This window comes from Dermochelys coriacea, chromosome 12 (genome assembly GCF_009764565.3).
Source record: "Dermochelys coriacea isolate rDerCor1 chromosome 12, rDerCor1.pri.v4, whole genome shotgun sequence".
Lineage (NCBI taxonomy): Eukaryota > Metazoa > Chordata > Testudines > Dermochelyidae > Dermochelys > Dermochelys coriacea.
The window spans coordinates 39,925,851-39,942,265 of record NC_050079.1 but is presented as its reverse complement, the minus strand read 5'-3'; the positions used below and the strand labels follow the sequence as shown (position 1 = coordinate 39,942,265).

Genomic DNA, 16,415 nt, shown 5'->3' with positions numbered 1-16,415 from the left:
TGCAAACAGCTTAGCTGGGACTCCTCACAGGGGTAAAGGCTTTTATCAACTGACCCCAATGCTGCTGCAGGCTTGGTCGAGTTCCCATTCTGCAGCTTGACCATAAAACTATCCTCTGTCCAAAAGTTCCCTGCAAGTTCTCAGGCTGGGAGCCAAACCCTGCTGGCACAATGATCAAAACCCAAACCCAGGTTGGTATTGGACTTCAGAGCTGCTGTGAAACAAAGGGAAAGAAGAGGGTTATCACGGGAGGAGCTTGTATAAAATCAGTAATCCGGGCCCGATGCTGTATGCCTTTCAGACCTCAACTTTCCATCAACCCCAGTGGGAGTCTTGGGCCTGCAAACAACACAGAACGGCCCCTTGTGCAGAGAATATTAGCTCCTAATAGAGAACGTGGCTCAGTTTCTGCCCTGGGTAAGAATTCAGCTGGGCTGCATGGTGCGTAATTCAGGGCAGGCTTTGCCTCATCACCCAGCTCTCGTGCATACATGTGACTCTCGCTACAGTCGGCAGAGGCTGTGTATGTACATCCGTGAGCACACTTGGACATAATGGGCCTGAATAATGACCTAGGTGGGGTTGCAGGATCAACCCAATAAGTCTCTTCCCTCTCTGGTTTCTATAATCCTGTGAGGCCCCAATGACAAAATGAAAAAGCTGATTTGACAGCAGCCATCACCTAAACACAAACTAAACCAACCAACCAAATCCTTAACTCCTCCTGGCAGGATGTCCCCGAGGGACATCCACAGGCACCTGAGTGGAATAGGCTTGTCTCGCACCATCTCAAGGTCATGCCATGGGATGCTCTGCTGGTCTCCAGTGCCATGATAAAGAATTGTTTAAACAGTCTATTTAATTAAACATGCACACTGCCATCATTTAATTAGAAACTGATTAATTTGCTGTTTGTATCACCCTGATTTGCAAAAGGACCCTGTTTTAGTCAACACAAATGGAAACACTTAATAAGGCAGCTGCTTCTGTTCACCTGTCTGGAGCAAAGTCCAGCTCATGGTGATGCTGTTAACTATTTGACGGGTTGAAATCCGGCTGGGAACGATTTGATCGATGGCCCTTTTGACTAAAGTGTACGGTTAAAGTAAATGTTTCTGCTATATACATTATAATTCCCCTGGCAGAGCAAGAGGATCCCCATGTTAGCAGAAATAAATATATGATGGTGGCTGAGGCTGGATCTGAAATGATATCTCCACTGGCAAGTAAACACCGGATAACTCAAGAGTGGCACCATCATGAATAAGTTATCTGTCTCCTCACTTGTGAGGATAAATGTCATATCAGACTTAAGCCATCACCGATACAGCCAGACATTCAGGTCATGCACAGAGTTCCCTATCAATGCTCCCTAGGCTGAACGACATGGGCTTTGCTTAGCTCTTCAGACAAAAGCTTTGCTTCTGCCTTTTCAATGCTGATGTGCTGGTAAAATGTCACGTCTCTGCAGCAGAGGAGATGACGACCTTCACTCACGCCAGGTCTCTCTTTTGGAATGGGTGAAAAGGGATAATTCACCATGCTGGTAGAACAGACCATTCGGACACAAGGGGCCCCAATCCTGCACACACTTACTCATGTGAGTAGGCTCAGCAAAATCATTGGGACTAGTTCCACGAGAAAGAATTTTCAGCATAAGGCCTTTGCTGACTCCGCAATGGAGGCCAAACACAAGAGATGATGGGAGGAGGCCACCTAAATTCGTTTCCATCTAACGCTGCCATTCAGAAGGAAAATATTGCTGTCTAGTACTAGACCAGAATGTTTAGGGACATGTGTTCAGGAGGGTGGCAGAGTCTGAATTGTGCAAGGGGAATCCGTGTTCACATAAACCCTCCACCCCACATATTTGCATGTGCCAGCTGGGCTCTCTGTCTATGCAAAGAAGGCTCTGCAGGCACCAAGCCCTGTTTGTGAGTGCAAATGCCGGTGTGCGTGGGTGCATTTTTCCTATGCTCATGTCAACCTTTGCTTTTTGAAAAATTTGTTTCTTTGGGGCAAACCCTTCTCCACCCCCCTCTGCAGCTGCAGGGGTTCTGCTGGCCGGGAGACAGGGCTTGAAGAGCTGAACCCAGCTTCCCGGGCTCCCTGCGAGTGGCCAATGAGGATGCTTCATGCAGGATAAGGGCAAGGCCCAGAGGGGTTGGGGACCTGGGAATCCACCACCACGTGAATTCTGCAGTCCTTCCCCCTCGCCTCAGAGGGCAGAAACTAGGGCCACACAACTGGCTGCAGTAGCTGCTGGGAAGGGACTCTGCGGCTGCTCCGTGTCTGGTGGAGCTAGAGGAAAGGAAACCCCACCCTCCGAGACACTGAGCTCGGAAATGACATCTCCTTTCAAGCTCAGAATTAAAGTCTGTGGGACCAGCAGCTCAGGGGCCCCATGAGCTTAGTGCGCTGAAGGGTTGATGGGCTTGAGCCCTTTGTTTCCAAACACAAGTCACAGTCCATCAAAGCCAGGCCTGAGCCTCTACCCCCAAACTCTGCAGCCAGAGCCCAGCTCTGGGGTTTGAACCTGACAAGCATCTCTCTGGAGAGACCAGGTGGGAGAGAGAATCTCTCTTTTTGGAGCAACTTCTGGTGGGGAGAGAGAAGTTGGTCCAGTAGAAGATATTACCCCATCTACCTTGTCTCACTAATGTCCTGAGACCGACCTGGCTGCATACATGCATCTCATTGTCATAGGAACGTTCACCATGGTGAGCCGAGTACAGCACCCACCAGTCTCCTTCTCTGGGGCCCGGGCTTGCACTTAAGCTTTGGTACAGATCAACAGAACCGGTTTGCATCCTGTAGCAAGTAACTCTGATGAAAATCTACCTAGTACCTGTCCAGGCCTTGGGCTATCTGAATTATGGTGCTCAGGAGCTGTTCAGACTTGGCCATTGCAAGATGAATATCAGCATGGACACAACAGTGGCAGAAGGCAGTAGCTTGGCCTTTGGTTAGTTCCTGGGGAAGGGGAGAGAGTTATCAACCTCATTGTAATAGGGAATCATTTGGCAGTGAGGAGTCTTGTTCCGGATACCCTGAGGTAACAATTTGACCTAATCATCTCACATGGTGAAATCACATTGATTACATTTTGCCACACACCACTCTGCCGGCCAAAGACTGGAACTCCTACTGACTGTGGTGGGAACAGGATTAACCCCCAAAGAGGCAACCCAGGGTTGAGCCAAGGGACACACCCAAAAATATCAACAGAAGCTTGTCCAGATATGGTGCTGGTGTCTCCAGCCATAAATGTGCATGATTCACCTCTTCTGATGTAACTAACTGACAACAAAAAAGGGAAATAAAGTCCAGTCTGTTGCAGAGTGGAGGAAATGTAGGTGATGGAGGTAAAATTGGGTCTAAAATCATAGAATCATAGACTCATAGGATCTCAAGAGGTGACCTAGCCCAGTCCCCTGCACTCATGGCAGGAGTAAGGATTATCTAGACCATCCCTGACAGGTGTTGGTCTAACCTGGTCTTAAAAATCCCCAATGATGGAGACTCCAAAACCTCCCTAGGCAATTTATTCCAGTGCTTAACCATCCTGACAGGTAGGAAGTTTTTCCTAATATCCAACGTAAACCTCCCCTGCTGCAATTTAAGCCCATTGCTTCTTGTCCTATCCTCAGAGGTTAAGGAGAATAATTTTTCTCCCTCCTCCTTGTAACAACCTTTTATGTACTTGAAAACTGTTATCATGTCCCCTCCCAGTCGTCTCTTCTCCAGACTAAACAAACCCAGTTTTTTCAATGTTCCCTTATGGGTCATGTTTTCTCAACCTTTATTCATTCTTGTGGCTCTTCTCTGGACTTTCTTGAAATTGTCCACATCTTTCCTGAAAAGTGGCGCCCAGAACGGGACACAGTACTCCAGTTGAGGCCTGAGTAGAGCGGAAGAATTACTTCTCGTGTCTTGCTTACAACACTCCTGCTAATACTGCCCAGAAGGATGTTCGCTTTTTTTTTTGCAGCGGTGTTACACTGTTGACTCATATTTAGCTTGTGATCCCCTGTGGCCCCCAGATCCCTTTCCGCAGTACTATCAGATGGAAGTAAAATGTCATATGGGAGTAAAATTGGGTCTAAGTGAGTGACATTGGAGAGGTGGCACTTCTGTTCTAAGGCTGAATTGGGTGAGAGTGGTATGCCTGAATGAAAGTCCCATTGTTTTCTTGGGGACAAGTCACGCTGGTCAACATCATTTCTTCATGGCTGCCTTGACAGGTCCTCTCCAGCAGGGGCTGCTGTATCATGACATGGATCCTGCTAAAGAGGCTTCAGAAAGGAGGTCTTGGGGAATTATTATATTAAAAAACAAAATGCAAATAATCCATGTGTGTGTCAAATGCTCCACAACAATGCACACAGGCAAACCACCTGACAAGCCCAACAGTTACACAGGAGGCCCGGTTTATTTCTAATAGAAATAAATGAACAGCTGTTCCTTTTTCTACTGGCCCTTGTGCTAAAGGAACAACTTTGTAGTAGAATTGGTATGTGGGGAGGGAAACTTTCCATTGATTCTCTTTGTGTGTGTGCGTGCTATTCAAGCTGCAAGATTGGGGGCATTTAAAAAGTTTTCTGTGCTGAGAGATTTTGCAACTGAACCGTCTGATTTCTTCTTTTAAAAAGTCTCAGGCCCTGCCCTCTTGTAATCATGGCAGCAGCAAAAACGGGCGAGCTGCCTCTTTAGGGCATAAAGTTAGAAGAACTCAAAACAGAGCAAGGCCAGAAGAAGGAAGAATGGAACCACAAGAGACCCACAGACAAAGGGAAAATATAAAAGAGATGAAGAAATGAAATGAAACAGAGAGGTGTGGAGCATGTTAACACACACACAGAGTCCCCTGCACTGGGCCCCTGCAAGATGGCAGGGGCAGCTGATTCTTGCACTCTGTGCATCTGAATGGTGGATCCGATTTGCTTCTCCTAGAACGTAGTCAATTCGATTTGCATTTTCCACATTGCAATCCCCCCGCTCAGCCCTTTCCCAAAGAGGGGGCGAGAGAAAAACCCACCCAGAAGAAATGCAGCAATCAGGCTGTGCGCACTGTGACACGGGCGGCGAAGCCGGCTGGGACTGCAGCTGTCGTGGAGCGCCCCCTGCAGGGCGAGGCTGAGAGGTGCAGCCAGCCCACCCGGTCCATCAGGCAGAGGCTGCCGGGCGCGGCATCAAAGTGAGAAGCCGCGGAGCGTGAGCTCAATCAGACGGGAGGAGAGGCAGGGAGCGGAGCGGCAGGGGCTGCTGGCGATTGGACACCATCAGGAGGAAGCCCTCGCTGAGCTGACCGACCGCCGCTGGGCTCGCGGCGGGAGGGGGAGGGTGCAGCGCACCGGACCCTGGAGTTAGCCAAGAGCCTGCAAAAAGGGGGCTTTGTGAAGAGGGAGCAGCGGAGGCGAGATGCACCGGGAAGTACGAGCCGCTCTGCCTTGCAGGACCCGGGAGCCGGCAGGCTGCTGGGGGCTGGCCATGCACTAAAGGACCCCGCCTGGGGCTTCCCCTGTCCACACACCGGACCGGCAGCTTTGGCGCGGCTGGAATCGCCTCGCGCCTCCAGGCGCCCCGGGGAAGGAAGGGGGCACGCGTGAAGACCCCCCCCCCCCGCAGCCGGAACCCGTCGGAGATCGCCCAGGGGCTGCAGCTGGGCAAGGCGGATCCGGGCTTGGCAGACCCGCTCCCCCCCCCACCCGGCGCTTTCGGGGCACGGAGTTTGCAGAGAGCTGCCCAAAGGGGAGGTGGCGGGCAGAAGGGCACCGAGAGTCGGCTGCGGAGCGCCTGGCGCAGCGGGAGGAGGAGCAGGAGGCGGCGGCTGGGCAGCCTGACCGCTCGGAGAAGTTCCCGGAGGGAGATTGCCCGGCGGAGCCCGCCCCAGATGGCACTGGGCAGAGGCGAGCGGAGGCGGCGGCGCTAGCAGGGCTCCCCCGGGCTGGAGAGAGACGGAGCCGGCGAGCCAACGGGCTAAACAAGAAGGGCGGAGAAGATCGCCGCAAAGAGCCGCCCCCCGTGCGCCCTGGGGCTCCCTGGCCCTGAGGTCTCCCCTCCCCTCGCCCCATGGCCCCCCGCCGGAGGGATGAGCCCCGACGGGCGTGAAGGGGGCCGAGAGAAAATGCGAAACCAGGCGAGCGCGCGGGGTCTGCCCGGGCCGCCAGCGGGCAGGAGGTGAAGAGCGCCCCGGGGGGACGGCGGCCGGCGCCGCCACCGCCACGAACCAAAGAGCCCGGGCCCCGCGCAGCGCAGCGCAGCGCGTCCTTTCCCCTCCCCTGGCTCGGCTGGTGAAGCGCCGCGGGGCCAGCGGCGGCCGGACGGCGCCGGGGCAGCGCGCAAAGGGGCGCAGAGCCTGCGGACCGCGCTCCCCGGGGGAGGAGAGCGCCCGGCCCCCCAGGACGGCTCGGGCCGGTGCCCGGGGCATGGGAACAAGGGCGCAGGCCCCTGCCGGACGCCGCAGCCCGCTTGGATTAACTCCCTTGGGGTTTTGCTAGAGAGCCGAGCCGCGGACCCGCCGCCTCTGGAGCCCGGCTGTCTCCCGGGCGTGTGAAATTACCTCACGGCTCCTTCCAGACCTCCGGCCAGTAAGTCCCTCTCCTCCCCACGGGGACCGCGCGCGTGGAAGCGCCCTGGGACTGGCGTCCGGGGGCATCCCCCGGCGTGGGAGCGCTCCCGGGCGGCTCGCGTGGGCTGCCTTGCCCTCCAGGTGCGGGCTCCTGCAGGAGGGGCTGCGGGGGCAGGGGCGGAGGGCGCAGGCTCTTTAAACTTTCCTTCCGGGCAGACACGGTCCAGTCCCGCTGAGTCCCAAATGGGGGGGTCTTACCAACGCCCCCTTGCAGACAAAGGCAGGGAGCGATCCTTCTGGGGCTGCGTGTGCAGGCGGGATCCCGCCCCCGGCTCCGGCTTGGGCTCATTCGGCAATTAGGGGAAAGCAGGAAGGCTCTTGCCTGTGTCCCCGTCCCCGCGTGGCGGGTGGGAAGGTGCAGGGCTCAGATCCCGGCTGGCGGACGCCTGAGGCGGCGGGGGATGGAGGGGGCTACAGCAGGTGAGGGGGCTGGGAGCTGGCCTTGCTTGCGGACAGACAGAGGCGCTCCACGGCCACGCACCTGGCTTGATTCCCGCTCCAGCTGGCCCGGAGCTCGTGGGCGCCTGTCCCAAACCCATGGGGTTCTCCCCGCCCGGTGCCCCGTGCTCTCTGCCCGGCAGCGGGACACTCAGCGGGAGCTGGCCAGCGTGCGGGGAGAGACGCGCGCGGTTCCCGAGGATCTAGCTGGGAATTTAACACGCGGGCAGGAAAGCTGGGGAGAGCAAGTTCCTGGTTCCTGGTTCCGTGGAGCCAGGGGGCCGGGCCCCACAAGAAGCCAGGGCCAGTGAAAGAACTTTTTTGGGAGGGGAGGACCCCTGCCAGGCTGCCAAGAGCCAGGTCTGTGCTGCCCAGTGATCGGCACCGTGGTTCCTAGGAGGCTTGCAGTGGGATACATCATGTGTAGCAAAGCTGAGGGGTGAGGTGCCTTTGTCCACAGGACCAAGCTGTGAAGTCAGTGTCCTCACCAAGCACTTGGTTCAGGGCAGTACCTCAGACAGCATTTAACATGGCTGTGCCAGGCGGAACCTTTATTACTCCCAGCAACAGTCAAGATTTATTTTAGGGCAGTTCCCCAAAGCCCCAGGCAGGGCCCACCACCCTTGTGCCGGGTGCTGTACAAACAGAGCAAAGCCACAACCCCTGGCCTGAAGATCTTACAGTCTAAATTGCCAAGGTTCCTCTGAGCGCCACATGTGGGGACAGACAGCTATACAGCAGGGCCACAAGACATGCAGTGCAGGGAAGAGAGAGAAAGGAGAGAAGCATTTCCCTTTAAATGGAGCTCTACTGTACTTTGCTGTGGCTGGGAATGTTACTTCAGGCCTGGGAGCCTGGTGCCCAAATGTGGGGTACCCAGTTCTAGAAACTGTTCAAGAGCTTGGTTTCCAGAAAGGGGGGGGGGGCTGCTGGGCACTTTCTGAGAATCAGCCCCCTGGAAGGAGTCCATAGCTCCCCCCGTTCCCCCTGACAGAGGTACCTAATATCAGTAGTCACTCTGGAAAGTGTCAGTCCATGACCATCGAAGAACGGTGGCTTCTTTGGGGCCTGATGCTGCAGTCCTCACTCAGGCAAGTCTCCAACTGATGTCTGGAGGAATTGTGCCTGAGGAAGGACTGCAGGGTTTGGTGTTGCCCTTTTCTTCTGCTCTGGAACAGAAGCCAGTCCTGGGCTGAGAGCGCAGGGTCCCTGTTCTCTCCTTTGCAAAGTGTAGTGTCCTGTGGGGATGCTTTCCCACAGCCCTGGGGTGTCTGCAATGAGAGGACTGTGCTGGTATGTGATGCGGCCACCAGTTCCACAGGGAGGTGGCCTCGTTTTGTGCCCACCTGCAGCAAATCTCTCCCATTTTTGCTTCACAAATTTTCCCTTTCTGCACGACTGGAAGAAGTAATTTTCTTCCCTGCACGAGTGGCTGCAGAGCCAGCTCAGAGGCATAAGAAACCATCAGCTCCACATCAGACTTTCAGAGTGGCTGATTGATTGATTTAGACTTAGTGGTGAGGAGATGCATAATTCTTCTCAGGAGACTTTCTGAGTCATAAGGAAGAAACCTAGGGCTAATTGAGATACATGTATATACGCTACAAAACAATTTGATGTAGGTTTTAAAATAAGGGCTGCTTAGGAAGAATCCAGCTATCTAAATTTGCCTTAACATGCTTCTGATCATAATAGTAATGAACCAGCATAAGATTCTGTCCCGTGTTTTCCATTCAGTGCCCCTCTCTTGCAGAATTTCATTAAAGATCTGCCTTCCGGAGTATCCAGTCTTCCTGCTCAGCAACCTGTCCAGTGTGTCTTAACGGCGCATTTGGTTCTGATGCAGCAGTTGTGGCCCGAGGAAAAACAGCAAGTCAAAATACTCCCCCAAATATCCAGGAATCCAAATCACTTTTTAACATGACAAGCCAAGGCCCTATTTCCTTAGTTCAGTCCCGCTGGTTTACTGAGGAGAGCTAAGTGCATTGCGCCAAATCATTCAGCATTGCATGTTGTGTCCTTCCCAATCTAAGCTTGCAACCAAGTATATGTGTGTTTTTATTTCAACAATGGATTGTGATGCTGGATAGCCACTGAAATGACTAGAGATGTGTTAAAGGGATCTCTGTCAGCTTGACAACCAATGACTGTAAAGAAGCTCATTTCCTTATGTCCTTACATTCTGAAAAGGGAAATAATTTTATACAGCCAAATTGTCCTTTGCTCTTTTTTACATTTTACTTTACTCTCATCTTGGGCAATGAAAATCACTGAGGTCAATTTCACTGCTGTTTAGAGTCAGTTTCATCTTTAGGTTCTTGTTATAGTATTTCCCTTTCAAATACTGCAGGGTAATGCCCATTTGATTAGAAACAACTCTTTTTGTTGTTGTTTTTTCTGCTTTTTTAAGCTGATGAAACCTTTCTACTCATCTTAGGTTTTCACAAAAAGCTTGTTTTTACAACGTTTTAATTTCGGGTCAGATGTGAGTTGACGGTGTCCGTTAAGTTGAGCAATGGTCGAGTCTGCCTTTCGTTTAGAAGGAACATCTATGCATGCTCCCTCTGTTGTACTCTCCCAATGCCTGTCCAAGAACAATTCTGCCTTTAATTAAAGGGGAATAATAATGCTTTGTTCTTTTATCCGAGGATCTCAAAGCACTTTGCAAACATCAGTTCTCAAAACCCCCCTGTGAGGTAGAGGTCAATATTTCTATTTACAATGGAGATGATTAAGAGAAAAAAAGTTCAGTGACTTTTCCAAAACCACAGGCAGAAGCTAAGGATGGAATAGAAAAGTCCTGATTCCCAGTCCTTTGCTCTAACCACTAAACCACTCTAACTCCCCCAGCAACAAACTGAAGCAGTGATCTTGGATAGGAAGTGTGTGGAAGTCAGTGCTGCAGCTCTCCAAGTAGTACCAGTTGGAGAGATGTTTACTGAAACTTGACATGTGGGAATGGAAACTTAGGGGTTTTTTTTAAAAAGTTATACATCATTTTTATGACTTATACTCTATTGGTTTGCTATGCTGGGAAATGACTTATGGGGGGTCAGTTGGGGACGGGTTAAGTTTTACCTCTTGAGACACAAATAAGGAAAGTCCTCTTTGATTTGAAATGTATTTCCCTTCACATAAAAATAGAAGTTAGAGTTTTGCTTTTGTTTTGATTTGTGGGACTTTACAGTGAGCCAGAGAGTCAATGGGAAGGAAAACAAAGATGAATTTTGCTGTACAGAGAAGGGTTTTTCTGTCCACTGCTTCCAGTCAGACTCAGCCCATGTCCCCTCCAGCAGGTAAGGTTTTACTCTTTACCTGTGGTTAGTGGCATTTTTAGCACTCTTTCCCCTCCTTCTAACTTGGGTAAGGCTATTCTAGGGAGACCATGCTATCGATGTGGTTATGTACAGAACCCCCCTTTTCTGCCCTTTATTACAAAAGGGGGCCTCACTCCAGACCTGTATTCACACACACTAATCTCTGGGGCTCTTGTGTTTTGATATTTTGAGGCAAGTAATTTAAAAACACATGCTTGTGAAACTGAGTTTACAGAAAAATTTAACATGCAAGACATTCATTGCACATCATTTTAAGATTCTTGCTCTTTTTTTACTTCTTGTGTTTTGGGTCTTTGTCCACCTGGGCAGATTGAGATGCCTGGGTATGCCAGTCACTGGACAGAGACCTGGAGGGAAGGAGCTCTCAGATCAGGGAAGCCTCCCACCACCTTAAAGAAAAGGGGCCCTGAGATGGTTGTATTGGCAACCAGGAACAAGGTGGTAAAATGTTCCAAAGTGGTGCATTGCCTCAAGCAATAACAATCAGGTGTAAATCCCAAAGTGCATGCTCCAGCTGCAAGGGAGGGTATTTCTGAGCCATTTCTGACCTGGCTGGCTGGTTGCTGACTGTGGAAAGGAGCAAGTTTTGTGAAACCCCAAAGTGGAGGAGTGGGTGATGAGCAACACAAATCTCCTTTTCGTCCAGCGTGGCCCATGAGCTTACAGTGTATCAGAGGTTATGAAAAGCTAAACAAAGCTGACCTGTTATCCCCTGAGAGCTAATGGCAACACATTCCTAAGGGGGAAACAGGGACCGGAGGACACGATTTTGGCTGTGATCACAGCAGCTCTCCCAAGCTAAAGCTATGGCTATACTGGCACTTTACAGCGCTGCAACTTTCTCGCTCAGGAGTGTGAAAAAACACCCTCTCGAGCTCAGCAAGTCACAGCGCTGTAAAGCGCCAGTATAGACAGAGCCGTGCTCTAAGATAATCCCCTCGTGGAGGTGGAGCACCAGGAGAGCTCTCTCCCAGCGCTGGCGCGTGATTACACGCGCACTTCAAAGCGCTGCCGCGGGACGTTTCCAGTGTAGCCATGCCCTGACTGTAGCTGGACCTAGTCAGTTCATGGTTGGGAAACATCATAGGAAAATCCAGGGTGCTGAAGGAAGTGGAGTCAGTGTGTTGGTAGATGGCACTCTTCTCTCTCAGACCATGTGGAGCCAGGGCCACTACAGAAATAGCATTAAGGGAGTGCTGTAGAGTCTTTTGGAGGAAGAGGCCATAAAATGTAGATCTTGAGCACAGGCCCTCATTAAAGACACGGTGGTGTTTCAACTGTCCTGTTATCTTTCCTAGTCACATTCCAGGGCTCCCATTCACCATTCCTGCACCATTATGCAGTACTTTACACTGGTGCAAAAAGCATGTAAAATGCTGCCAAATCAGATTGCACTAGTGTAAATGACTACACAAGGCCAGGGGTGAATTGGCTCTGGTAATGATGTTCAGCCTTCCTAAGTTCCCCTTGTTAGTCTCTAAGGTGCCACAAGCACTCCTTTTCTTCATGTGGATATAGAATCTTCTCCACTTCCTGTCCTAAACCATTGTAGAACATTGCAGTGTCCTGTTAAACAGCTGCTGCATTCCACCCTGTGGTGTGTGAAGCACATTCCAGTGCCAGTGTGTTTGTAAAGCACTGTGAGACCCTTTGGGATGAAAGGGGCTATATGAATGTAAGTTATTGCGTTATTTGATGGAGGTCAATGGATTGTTAGTGAACTGGACAGAGAATAAAGGGCTGCCTAATAGGGCAGGAAACAGCAGTTCTGGAAGTGGACAGGCTGTGACTGTGAGAAATGCCGTAATGTTTGCAGTTGGGATTCCAGTCCAGTGTAACGGGCCATCACCAGCATTCCAGCCAGCACAAAAACATGGCTATTGGGGGAAAACAGCAACATGCGCATTGGACTGTTGTCACATTTCAGTGTTTATCAGACATGGCAAATGAGAATTTTGTCTCCGTCTAATTGCTCCGATGAGCTAAAAACCAGCAGTGTGTTTTCAGATGAGTGCGTTTGCAGTTTGCAGCAAGCAACTGCTGCGAAGGTGGGGCCTGATCCTGCTCCCACTCCATGGCCGCCCATGGCAAAACTGCCATGGGACTCTGCAACAGGAGCAGCAGCAGGTCCTCCGAAAGAACCAAGCCCTTATTCCTCTCCCGCAGTTTCTTTGTAAGCAAGCCAAACTCCAACGCCACCACCAAGCCAAAGCAAACACGTTAGCATCCGCTGCCTTCCATTTCAGTCTGGGAGAGCTAAGAGGAGCCATTGGAACAGTTCCTTCCGGAGTGATTCGGACGCTCAGTTCGTCACTGTACTGCTTCTCCATTTACACCAGTGCAATGTAGTGTAGAACACGAGGTAGTGTTGGACATTTACGTTACATGCTCTTTGCACTGGTGCAAATGACTGCACAGGGTGCAGGGCAGTGGGAAGTCGGGGCCCTGATTTCTAGGGAATTCCTGACTCCAGGCGGTCCATAAGGGCTCTGGGACAGATTAGGAATATTGACCCTGGACTCCAGCACCTGGGGCCTGATTTTTCCTTCACCCAAAGGCCACTTTACACTGACATTTTCACTCCCTTTACACCACCAGAATGCTGTAAAGTCACCTTGGTGTAACGCAGGATCAGGCCCATGGCATGCATTCTGGATTTCAGAGTCCTATGGAGCACTCCAAACAGACATCTGCACGAGACACCAAGAGAGGAGAGGCACTGTGGGCACAAGTGTGTCTCCCCTGAAATATCGCTTATTACTTCTTAGCATCCCCTGAGGGTCTGGACCTGCACCCATGTAAGTCAATGGACAAGCTCCCACTGATTCCAGCAGTGCAGGATCAGTCCCAGCATGCAGTTCTGTTCTTACAAGTGACTATAATAAGGACAGCATGGTGGGGCTCTAGGGTGATTGTCCGCTAGTGCCCCCAAACTAGAGGGGCTCAGTTTATCTGTAACAATCGCTCCTTTTAGCTGCCAATGCTGGACGCTGTCTCTGGGATCTGTGGGACCTTGCACGTCATCCGTGGAATAATGGTCGATCAGCCAAATTTTGTGACCTCTGGGTAGCCCCACTGACAATCACTTGTTGTGCATGGCCAGCCCTGTGCTGGGCAGTAGGGAATACCTGGCTGTCGGTGCAACTGATGTCTTCAGCGTGGGCTGCACTGATGTCCCTGAGGGAATGTGGCCCTGCGACTGGAACATCAGATGGCTGTGCTGTTGATGATGCATGAGAAGAAAGGCCCAGATCCTCAAAAGGCATTTAGGCACCTCACTCCAAATGATTTTAATGGGAGAGACTGGGCCAGACCAACTCTGGCTCCCTCTCACAGCTGTGTTGGCTCTGCAGGGCTTATGAGAACTTAAACAACTTATTTTGGTCACTCAAGTGAGCTGCTCCGATTTGGAATCCGGCCAGGGTCAGTTCTGCCGAGTAACTCTGAGCCATGTTTACTGGGGAATTCTGCAGGGCAGACCCACGCTTTCAGCTAAGAATAGGTACCACCCGCTGTATGTCCCATTGCTTTCAATCACATGGAGGCAAAGCTCCCGGCCTCCAGGTTCTTATGTCTGCATGACAGCAAGATCAATAATGTCTCCGCTGAGCAATGGGACAAAGAAGAGAGAAGCGTCTTTGAATGAACGCCTCAGGCTTGAATTCTCTTTTACACTAGGGACCCTTTACATTAATTTGGCAGTGAAAATGGCCCTTACAGTGAATGTGAATGTCATTTATGCTGCCTTTACACTGCCAGAGTGGGGCAAAGAGGCCTCAGTGTAAATGAGAATCTGACTCTGTATGTTCAAAGACCAAGCCTATCCCTATGGATGGCAGGAGGAGTTTTTAATTGCAGAATCAGGCCTTTAATATAGCTAGTGAAAACTCCTGCCGGAGACTTTCCCATGCCTGACCCCTCCTCCCCACTCAGGGTGCTCTTGACAGAAAGGGCCCATCTTGTTTTTAATATGGATAGTCAATTGGGTTACAGCCACACCTTTATGTACCCACAACTTTCCTTTGGAAGATATACAACCAATGCTTCCAAAAAGCATGCAAGGGACTTCCTGTTAAGTTTGCAAAATTCCTGTTGATTCCTCCCCGCACTCGTTATTTTATTAAATCTCACACAGACAAAAATGTGTTAAAATTGAACACAATTTTTTAAAAAAGAGAACACCAGAGAATACAACAGCCTATGTGCCATCAGCAGCCTGGATTCTGCCCCTCTTGAAGTCAATAGGAGTTGGTTACTGCCATCAATAGGGACAGAACCGGGTCCTGCTGTTTTATAGGATGTGACTAAAGTTTGGCAATTTGCATACTTCGGGGCCTATCCTGTAAACAAGCTCACATGGTGCTCCCTCTCATTAGGCCTCGAGAGAACTCTACAGTTCTGGTATCTTCCTGGTTAACCAACTCCTACTTCTCCGCCTTCCAGTCACTCCTCATACCCTCTCCACTGCCTTCCTCCACTGCTCTCTCTGCACACAAGCTCGCCAGTTTCTTCCAAGAGAAAATGGACAAAACACGACATAATCTTCCCCCTCCGCTGGGCAGCCTTCCCCTCCTCTCCTGAACTCCCCCCACCGTCTCTCATCCCCTGCTTTACTCTCCTTAGCTTCTCACTCTCCTCTGGCTCTTCCCCCTCAGAATACCACCAGGCTTTAGTCTCCCCCATCTTAAAACACCCAACCTTGACCCCACTGGCCTCTCCAGCCATTCCCCATCTCCCTTCTCCGGCTCAGCTCTAAGCTCATTGAACACGCTTTCTGTAATTGCTGGCTTGAGTCCCTCTCCTCTAATTTCAGCTGAGACCCTCTTCAGTCCAGCTTCCGCTCCTTGCACTCCCCGGAAATGGCTCTTGCCGAGGTCTCTAATGAGTCCAAGCCCAGTACTGGTTCTCCAGCCGCATCCTCCTTCACCTGGCAGCTGCCTCCAACACAGCCACTCGTGCTTTACTTCTGGAAATCCTGTCCTCCCTTGGCTTTCGTGATGCTGGCCTCTCCTGGTTCTCTGCCTGCCTCTCTAATCGCTCCTTCAGCGTGTCATTCAGAGGATCCACCTCTTCCCTCTTCCAGCTTTGTGTAGGGGTTCCAAAGGGCTCTGTCCCTGGTTCCCTCCTCTTCTCCCTCTGCACTGTGTCTCTGGGGTATCTCATCTGCAAACACAAATTCAACCTCCACCTCTGTGCTGATGTCTGACGGATCTATTCTGCTCCAGACCTGTCTCCTTCTGTCCAAACCAGGATCTCAGCCCGTCTCTCCGACGTCTCCACATGGATGTCTAGTGTCAGCTCAAGTCCAACATGGCTAAAACAGAGCTCCTAAACTTCCCTGCCCCCATCTTCCTTTCTTGATCGCTGGGGACAACACCACCATCCTGCCCCTCATCTGGGTGTCAGCTTTGATTCAGACCTCTCTCTAGATCTTCCCACCCAGGCGATATCTAAATCTCACCAATTCATTCTGCAGAATATCTCTGTATACGACCATTCCTATCCACCCATGCATTTCAAACTGACATCCAGGGTCTCATCATCTTAACTTCTCAAACATCTTTTCTCTGGCCTTGACAAATGCAGCCTTTCCTTGCTCGGACCCATTCAGAATGCTGCTGCAAAGATTGTTCTCCGAGCCCATGGCTTTGAGTATGTCACCCCTCTTCTCTAATCCCTCCACCGGCTTCCCCTGCTCTGTTGCATCAAACAGAAGCTGCCCATCTTCACTGTGAAGGCTCTTCCCAGCCTAGCCCCACCCTACCCGTCATCTCACAGTTGATATCAAAATATCAACTCCCACCTCTAGCTGGCCCATTCAACCAGCCTCCAGCACCTACTTGTTCAATTTTCCTGCTTTCTCCCAGGCTGCCCCTCATAAACATCTACAAAGCTCCCTCCTCCTCTTCCTTCAAATCCCTCCTTGATACAGGAATGGCACATATGGGGACAGAGACTGTCTTTGGTTCTGTGTTTGTACAGCTCCTAGCACCAGTGGGTCCTGGCCC

At 51.2% G+C, this 16,415-nt stretch overlaps 1 protein-coding gene across 21 annotated transcripts in view; it reads left to right on the top strand.

Moving 5' to 3' along the window:
- The window catches only part of CBFA2T3 (CBFA2/RUNX1 partner transcriptional co-repressor 3), a 108,450-nt gene that overhangs the window by 32,854 nt on the left and 59,181 nt on the right, over nt 1–16,415 (top strand). For 2 of the 21 annotated variants that reach the window (XM_038368140.2, XM_043495418.1), the window contains exon 2: nt 10,257–10,365. The exons of 16 other annotated variants lie outside the window; for them this stretch is intronic. In XM_038368140.2, coding sequence (XP_038224068.1) covers nt 10,272–10,365 — 94 coding nt within the window. In that variant the 5' untranslated portion in view covers nt 10,257–10,271. Of the gene's footprint in view, nt 1–4,768; nt 6,591–10,256; nt 10,366–16,415 lie in introns of those variants that run through there. 3 more of the 21 variants (XM_038368141.2, XM_043495416.1, XM_038368151.2) reach the window with 3 other exon arrangements.